Source organism: Limulus polyphemus, unplaced genomic scaffold, assembly GCF_000517525.1.
Source record: "Limulus polyphemus unplaced genomic scaffold, Limulus_polyphemus-2.1.2 Scaffold3129, whole genome shotgun sequence".
NCBI classification, from domain to species: domain Eukaryota; kingdom Metazoa; phylum Arthropoda; class Merostomata; order Xiphosura; family Limulidae; genus Limulus; species Limulus polyphemus.
Genome location: NW_013668739.1, coordinates 62,899 through 72,726, shown reverse-complemented (window position 1 = coordinate 72,726; position 9,828 = coordinate 62,899). Strand labels below are relative to the sequence as shown.

At 35.5% G+C, this 9,828-nt stretch overlaps 1 protein-coding gene across 2 annotated transcripts in view; it reads left to right on the top strand.

Moving 5' to 3' along the window:
* The window catches only part of LOC111088102 (BAI1-associated protein 3-like), a 96,912-nt gene that overhangs the window by 59,507 nt on the left and 27,577 nt on the right, over positions 1-9,828 (top strand). For both annotated transcript variants that reach the window (XM_022397081.1, XM_022397080.1), the window contains exons 9-12: positions 776-863; positions 3,251-3,457; positions 7,267-7,382; positions 8,570-8,827. In XM_022397081.1, coding sequence (XP_022252789.1) covers positions 776-863; positions 3,251-3,457; positions 7,267-7,382; positions 8,570-8,827 — 669 coding nt within the window. The remainder of the gene's footprint in view (positions 1-775; positions 864-3,250; positions 3,458-7,266; positions 7,383-8,569; positions 8,828-9,828) is intronic.

Genomic DNA, 9,828 nt, shown 5'->3' with positions numbered 1-9,828 from the left:
TAACTTATGTTAGGCCTAAGTTCGATAAAGAGATAAATAAATGATGTAACCTGTTTACGTTTTTTTTTTTTTTTTTTTTTTTTTACTTTTGTTTAGTTACGACTAAACTTTACTGTACTTAATACTATCGATAAGTAAACTTATAATGTTATTCTACGACCTAACGTCAAACCTTTTTTTAAAAGTTTTTAATATTCTGTTGTACAAAATGATTATTAAAGTATACTTACATTCCCCTTTTGTTGTTATTTCTTGTTTCATACAGCAATTGTAGCGAGCGATCACTGAGCCTTGCAGCTCTCTGCCGCAGGCACACTGTTTGTCGTCGAGTGAATAATGCGCATGCGCGGTTTTTCTTGGGGAAACATTCTAATTACGCATGCTTATGCAGCAGGTTCTCGGTCAGAAAGCGTAACGGTCGTACATACAAACAAGCAGAATAATAGTATAGATATTACTTTTTTAGCACATTGCATTGGTTATATTTATAGGCTTGTGGAGAGTTTCTAGAAAATTCAGATTATGTAACAATACAAAGCTACATTAAGCGTTTACGTACATACATATATTGTTGATTCTTACACTCGAGTATCTTCTACAACTTTAGAGAATAGGCGGGAGTTTCGCAATACATATTTAACGCTATAAGCTATGCATATTACTAAATATAAACTTAAACTAAACAAAATAAATATATAATAATAAATCCGTCACAGCACTTAGTAATCTACCAGACATTTTTAATACATCATTGCTTATCGATTACATATTTCAGGTTTTTCAAGGACTTAGCAGAGAACGTTTTATTACGAAAAGCAAAATATATAGATGATTACATGGGAGGTTTTCGGAAACCAATTCAGGTAAAATCTCCAAATAATGCATGCATCTAGTGAACCAAATATTACTTAATAAATCCTTTTAAGGATAAACATGGGTGATTCTTGTACTTAAAATAAGTTTTTACCTTGTTCTAATATATCTGTTCTTAACATAATATTCTTAATATCTTAATAAAATTCGTTAAAAATAGTAATAAAGACCACTTGGTGTTTTGTTTCGGTCCGATACGTTGAATCGTCTTAATACTGTTCATTCATTTTATACGTTAACTTATTTACTGGAACTCATTTACTGGAATAACGGGCACAACTGAACTATGAATGGTAAGAATGGGGTAATTTGTAAACTATACGACATTGGTTTGTTTGTCTTATGAATTTCGCGCAAAACTACACGAGGGCTATCTGCGCTAGCCGTTCCTAATTTAGCAGTGTAAGACTAGAGGGAAGGCAGCTAGTCATCACCACCCGCCGCCAACTCTTGGGCTACTCTTGTACCAATGAATAGTGTGATTGACCGTCACATTATTACAACGCCCCCACCACCTGCCCATGCCGGGCTACAACATTGGTTTTCGTAAAACACGTTTTAACATTATACGTCAATGACGGGCTCTACTTACAGATTAAGGTGCTAATACTAACTATGGCATCACGTACACCTACCTGCGCAGAGTAAACTCGCTAACTTTTTGGGAATGGCTCATTCATTTATGGATATAAATCTCAATAAAAATGGGCAGTCTGACAGAAAATAAGGCTTAGCTTTTTTCCTGAGGAAATTATTTCCGAAATCCAGTAACAAATAATCGGTGATATTTATTTTATTTTGTAAAAACAATGTATGAGCTTACTACTAGGAAGATTGTGTTAAGTAGCCTAGAGGTATCACTAGTGATACGCTTAGTAGTTTGGGGTATCAAAGTTAAGATACGACATTTAGAAAAAAAGTCTTAATTAATTAAAAGTCTTAAATAATAACGTATTCATATCTTAAATCATTTTGTTTGTTTATTTGTTGTTAAGGAGAAAGTTATACGATTGGCTATCTGTAATGTGTCCATTACGTGTATCGAAACTGGGATTTTAGCGTTATAAGCCTACAGACGTAACGCTGAGCCACTAGAGGGCAAATAATTTTGATGCATGATATCATTATTTTTTTACTTATGTCGTATTATAGCTTTAAAACTACACCATGAAAAAATAGTAAGTATTTTTGGGGAAATCCTAAACTAATCAACACGATAGTGTTATTATAAAGGCAGTAAGACCAACTGCTAATTTTTATAAAAACAAATTAAATTTTAATATCTCCATTTATATATATATTATTAGATTTCAAACATGATTGATCAGAAGAAAGCTTAGCCTTTTTTGTTGTTGTTGTTTTCTATCAAATCGCTATTATGTCTTCTTAAATTAATAAGATATTCCAGAAACATTGTGACTACACCCCCGGGCAGGTGAATGTGCCACCTTAAGTTAGGCACGTTGTTTCATGTTCTTGTCGATCGTTAATTAGCAAATGTATATATATAGACGTGTGCATGTTGATATTAGCTGTTTCTTTGAAACAGAATTTCACAACATAAAACTCTAATAAAAGAATGCAGCGCGAGACTGAAGAGGGTGCACGAATGTGTCGAAACTAGTTTGTCTAATTGCAAGTTTTTTGATAGTTTGTTTTATTTATCGTGGCTTTTTAAGTAAAACGCTTATAATAGTAGGTACGGGGCTACACAATTAATAAATGTGGCTGATAAAACTATGTTTCTTTTATCTGTTTAAGTAACAAAGTACTACCTGCTTTTACAGTACCGCTGATTTGTTTTTAGAACATGTACGGGTACTGTTCCGTTAAACCCCCGCAAATGGTAAGCTTTTACGATATGTATACAATGTTTATTAATATATTTTTTAGAAATTTATTATGGGCATTTACTATATGAATAAAATGCATATTTATATGTATATTTATCTATAAATATTTATATATATTGGTCCTCCAGTGGCACAGCGGTATGCCTGCGGGCTTACAACGCTAGAAACCGGGTTTCGATACCCGTGGTGGTCAGAGCACAGATAGCCCATTGTGTAACTTTGTGCTTACCTTTAACCAAACAAACCTTGCTGTAATACTTAATCAGTAAATAAACTCACAACAAAAGTAATACTCGATTTAAAGTTTTACTTCTACAGTGGCAAAGAAAAAAATCCTTTGTGATAATTTTCCATTGCCAACAAACAGCTACACAATCTAATGTGTTCACATTATGACGACTTTGTCGTTATCCCCCCCCCCCTTTTTTTTTAAATTCTTTCCCAATTGAGTTAAAAGTTGGGAAAATTATATCTACAAAAATGATGATTGAAAAATGATATTAAATATTTTTATTTATATACAGATCATACCATCTGTCGGCCTTGATGTGCACTTTGACCTACGCAGCAAAACTGAGAAGGAGCCCGGACTCCCCAGTTCACATGGGACAATGCACGTGCAGCTCCATTTCAAAGTGAAGCTTCCGGAACATACAGATCACGTTGTGGCACTGCAAAATCACCTTAGACTTGTCAAGCTCTGTTTCGAGAATAGTTTTCTACGGAAAAAGGTAATTTTTATGTTCTTTTCTTTGCTACAAATTGTTCTGTGTGTTGCGATTTTAAGCTAAAAAAATTAGAAATACATCGAAATAAAATAAAAGTACATAGTTTCAGTAATAAATGTTATTGGTTGGTATTTATAGGCTTAACTGTCTTAACATTAATCACCCAGTGGCACAGCGGTATATCAGCGGACTTACAATGCAAGAAACCAGGTTTCGATACCCGTGGTGGTGCAGAGCACGGATAGCCCATTGTGTAGCTTTGTGCTTAACTTCAAACAAACAAACAAAATCTTAACATTAAGATTTTTATTTAATGTTACTATTCAACAAAAATTGATAATTACGAACGGCGATGTTACTATTCGACAAAAATTGATAATTACGAACTGCGGTGTTAGTATTCAACAAAAATTGATAATTACAAACGGCGGTGTTACTATTCGACAAAAATTGATAATTACGAACGGCGATGTTACTATTCGACAAAAATTGATAATTACGAACTGCGGTGTTAGTATTCGACAAAAATTGATAATTACGAATGGCGGTGTTAGTATTCGACAAAAATTGATAATTACGAACGGCGGTGTTAGTATTCAACAAAAATTGATAATTACGAATGGCGGTGTTAATATTCGACAAAAATTGATAATTACGAACGGCGGTGTTACTATTCGACAAAAATTGATAATTACGAACAGCGGTGTTACTATTCAGTAAAAATTGATAATTACGAATGGCGGTGTTAGTATTCGACAAAAATTGATAATTACGAACGGCGGTGTTACTGTTCAGCTTTCGTTTAGAAATGTAATGGTCCTTTTCTATCATGCTACTACTGTACTAGTAATAATACACTTAAAGGTGTAGAGGGGCAAATGCGGTTCAGGATCCACTTTCTACCAATCGTTGGTAGTCTTTATCTTCTTAAAGTCTGGGATGATAAACTACAGACACGTCTGATAATTTTAAATTAACTTTTGTCAACATTTTCAAATACTTTAGAAACATTATGTATTTACGTTCAATATACAGTTTTGCACGCAGTGGGGGGGGGGGGGAGATCTGGACGAACCCCCAATTTTTGTGATGTAAAGAAACTGTGCTTATATAGTTGTAGCGCAGCTGCTTATGGTATTTAACGTTTTCTACATAGTCTTCATTCTTCTGATGGAGCATTATCATTTTATGGCTTGAAATATTCGCATACAATGGCTTCCGTTAACATTTTGTAACTGAAGCTGAAGTCCGAAGCCGTATTGCTGCTGTCAGGTTTTGTAAGCCTGATTCTTTACAGTAGGTGTCTGTGACCTGTGTGACAGGTTGTTTCAAGTACTTTAGAACACAATTGACAAGAGGAATTATTCTTCTCTTCCCTGTTATTACAATACGGTTTGTGATAATTTCACTTTAAAAATCGTCACTATACGCCCTTTATCACTAAACTCACAATCACGCACTCTAAATCTAAATAATAATCTTTCGACACGTATTTATACCCCAACAGAAGTCTAGAACATTCCATTAGATATTCTGATGCGATGATACTCAATTAAAACAATGAGAAAAATTCAAAAAGTTCTCGTAACATGCCACAACACTATAACAATCGCTAACTCATAACATTTGAACTTACATACTACACAGCGTATGATTGATAAACAATTACGTAAACAAACTTACCATAAACTCTCGCTTCTAAAAATAACTAAGTATCACATCTGTGCTATATAAACTACCCAAATCATAAGGCTGGCATTAAACTTAAACTGAAACAGTCGTGTATATCTAACAGCTACACGTGGGTTTGAGATTAAGCATTTTTGTATGTTTTTTATTATTATTTTGGTACAAGGAAGGAGCTGAGAATTGTGCTAATCTTAAACCCATTTGAAACTTACTCTCTATACCAGTAAGAATGATACAGTTTTTTGACCACATTATCAGTAATCTTTCCTCCAGATGCACGTGTAAACCAAACAGCTTCAATTCAGAAACTTATTCCATCAAAGCACACACACACACAATAGTTTTGTATCTCTGATATCAGACGGGCTATAGATTTCTACAGGGATTATTTGCCAAATCCTGATATTTTTTTTATGAAGAACTTCATCAGTGGAAGACAAGATGTCTTTCTATACCTCTTCGGGACAGGCTTCAGATACTGACTGGCTGCTTAAAAGCGTGCTTCAGTGTACCAAGTATATTTATGTTACTGAAACCTTTTGCCACTAAGTTCCTGTGAACGTTCGGAATCTGCTCTCAGCCGGTTTAACAGGTGTAGACAAACCGAAGAAAGACTGAATGCTCTAGCTTTAATACATAATTAGTAAGACACTGCTATCAACATTGAAACTGTATGTAAGTTATTTATGGAAAAGCAGCCCAGAAGAATGGAGCATGTTAACATGTTACTTCAGTAGTGTATACATGTACGTACATGATTGAAATAGCCATTATACTATTGTCGTACAGAGTTGTTTAAATTAGTAATACAATTTAACTATTAATATCTACTCTGCTTGTAGATAATACAGTACTTTTACTATAATAAAACATACATATTTAGGGTAATTTAAGCCTAGCTCCCCATTCAGTGTTACAACAGAATGTTGATTTGTTGACTCTCCATTGGATGTTTGTGGATTTTATGTGAATTTTAAGCTATATTTCATGTAAAATTACTTCCAGATTGTATCTCATAGCACCTATTTTTTTTTTACATTTTCTGAGGGGCGTGCCCCCAGACTTCAATAAAATTAGCATGCTCAGTGATGTGATTATTTGACTTTGTTACATTTCAAAACTGCCCGACAGTATTTAAAACCATTCCAGACAGATATGGTAGACTGTGTAGTACACGATTATATACTTTGAAGTGTATTTTATGTTTTGATTTCTAGTGCACTGATATCTTCCCTTAGTGATATTTTACTTCTCAGATATAATTATGTTGCCTCCTACTTCTAAAGACAAAGGATACCTCGCACCTTAATTTACGCTGTACTTTCCTCGACGAACGGCCCTTTCATCCGTGGGGGCGTTATAATGTGACGGTCAATCCCACTATTCGTTGGTAAAAGAGTAGCCCAAGAGTTGGCGGTGGGTGGTGATGACTAGCTGCCTTCCCTCTAGTCTTACACTGCTAAATTAGGAAGGGATAGCCCAGATAGCCCTCGTGTAGCTTGGCGCGAAATTCATAACAAACAAACAATCCTCGACGAACAGTATCTCTCAGATGTAATTATGTTGTCTCCTACTTCTATCCTTTATACCTCGCACATTAAATTACGATCTACTTTCCTTGACGAACAGTATCTCTCAGATGTAATTATGTTGTCTCCTACTTCTATCCTTTATACCTCGCACATTAAATTACGATCTACTTTCCTTGACGAACAGTATCTCTCAGATGTAATTATGTTGTCTCCTACTTCTATCCTTTATACCTCGCACATTAAATTACGATCTACTTTCCTCGACGAACAGCATCTCTCAGATGTAATTATGTTGTCTCCTACTTCTATCCTTTATACCTCGCACATTAAATTACGATCTACTTTCCTTGACGAACAGCATCTCTCAGATGTAATTATTCCAGGCCACATTTTCTAGAAGAGGGATGTCTCGCAGTTAAAAAAATTGTTTTTTTTCTCCGTTCTTATACAACATAAATAACAACCATATGGATGCTTTCCTATACCTTCTTAGAAATAGTTAATTTCATAATTACAATTTTAAAGTGTTTGTTTCCTGGGGGGGGGGGATCATATCCAAAGTAATGATTATTTAATTCTTAATTTTACTAGACAGAAAATGTTTCATTGTGGTTTGAATGGACTCAAGTTCTTCCTCCCCCATCAAGAACGTTGTTACTACAACATAAGTTACAACAAGGTCTTACAGCAGAAGAGATGATTATTTGGTAAGAATCATATTTAACTTGTTTTGTTAATCTTTTAACGTGTATTTTTCAGTGTTCATAGTTTGTTTGTTTGTAGTTAAGCGCAAAGCTACACAATGGGCTGCCCCCCAGTGGCACAGCGGCATGTCTGCGGACTTACAACGCTAGAAACCGGGTGCCGATACCCGTGGTGGGCAGAACACAGATAGCCCATTGTGTAGCTTTGTGCTTTATTAGAAACAAACAAACACAATGAGCTATCTGTGTTCTGCCCACCACGGGTATCGAAACCCGGTTTTTAGCGGTCTAAGTCCACAGACATATCGCTGTGGCACTCATGGATGTTCTTAGTTAGGAGGTTGTTTCAGGGGTCTTCTGCTAATTTTGACAATGGACATGTTGATGAGGCTATTTAAGTAAAACTGATTTAAACGTAATGAGGAATTTTAAAATCTTATTCGAACAATTTTATCCTACGTGTATCTGTCTCAGCACTGGTCAACCAAAAACTTTCTCCTAAACTTATAAAATGTATTGTAGAAATTGCTTAAAGGGTTTTTTATATTACATTAACAATAACTTCTGATCAAAGCACATTAACTTCATAACTCATAAATAACATAATACCGGTCTAACTAAGAGTGCGTAATGTCATAATATTACTTCATAAAAAGTTGTTTTTTTTACTTTAGTTTTTAATCTTAATTTCGATTGGCTCCCTAAAGATACCGATTGTATAGTGTACAAAGCGTTTAGTATTTAGATATTACAGTCATTTAATGTTCATTTATTATTGGCTGCTAATTTCTGTTTCACCCTGCCCCTCAGCGGCACAGCGGTATGTCTGCGGACTTACAACGCTAGGAACCGGGCTTCAATACCCGTGATGGGCAGAGCACAGATAGCCCATTGTGTAGCTCTGTGCTTAACTACAAACAAACAAACATAAAAAGTCCAACTGTAAAGTTTTAATTGTGCGTAATCTATCAAAGAGTTAACTACAACTGAACTTTCTACGAAAGAACAACCCTGAAAAAGTCATTAATTCAAGCAAAAGAAAACAACGTGCTATAGATAAGCTCGCGTTTAAAGCGCAAATCATAGAATATTAACAAAGTAAAAAATATAAATGTTTTTTAGGTGCAAAGGAATTAGCACTGATTTGTTTCTCTTTCAACGTTCCCCCTTTTTATTGTTTGTTTTTCTAGTCGCTGGATGGCGCTGTCTAAACTGATCTTGAAGAGGAGAATCACCGTTAGTTGTGCCTTGTTGTTTACCATGCTGGAAGAAATAAAACAGATTCGAACAAGGGACGATGACTGGCAAATCTCTGAAGAGTTATCTCAAGCCTACACTTCCATGATGGCTTCCTTCACGAATTACCTGTGTTCTCAGCTCAGACATTTTCACGGTTTATTTGATCTGTCAGATCAGACGTCAACTTTCGAGCTCATTAGTCTCCTTCAGTAAGATGGTTCTTCTCTCTCTTTCTCTCTCTTTTTTTTTTTTACATGAACTGGTTTGGTTCGAATTTCGCCCAGAGCTACACGAGGGCTCTCTGCGCTAGACACCCCTAATTTAGCAATGAAAGAGTAGAGGGAAGGCAGCTAGTCATCGTCACCCACCGCCAACTCTTGGGCTACTCTTTTTTACCAATGAATAGTGGGATTGGCCGTAACATTATAACGCCCCCACGGCTGAAAGGGTGAGCATGTTTGGTTGGACGGGGATTGCGAGTCTAGCACCCTAACCACCTGGCCATGCTGGGCCATTTTACATGAAATGCGTTAGAAGAGGTTTTAAATAACACGAGTATATTATTGTCATAAATGGGTGAATCTAAAAATTTGGAATTCTTTTATTTCACGTTTTAGATATTACCTTTGAAGTTCTTTCTTACTCAGTTGGTTGGTTGTTGTTTTTATTTTTAAGCACAATGCTACAGAACGAACTAGCTGTGCTCTGCCCACCAACCACGGGTATCGAAGCCCAATTTTTAGCGTCGTAAGCCAAAAGACTTACCGCTGAGCCACTTTGGGGAGGGGGGTGGCTTATTACTAAAACAAAAAGAGTAAAGAACAACTTTTAGATCAGTTGGATTATCACGAGAAAAAAATAAAGGAATAAAATAAGAGGTAGGTCAACATAGTAGATCAACAGTATTTGAGTGGCAATTTATATTAACACTTAGTTGATTATAAAAATAGAAAAATTCGAACACAGACGTTTTTTACATCATCGAATGAAACTACAAGAGCCCTGTACAACCAGATTATAAATTGTTTTGTCATAACGGCTAACTTACAAGCCCTGTACAACCAGATTATAAATTGTTTTGTCATACCGGCTAACTTACAAGCCCTGTACAACCAGATTATAAATTGTTTTGTCATAACGGCTAACTTACAAGCCCTGTACAACCAGATTATAAATTGTTTTGTCATAACGGCTAACTTACAAGCCCTGT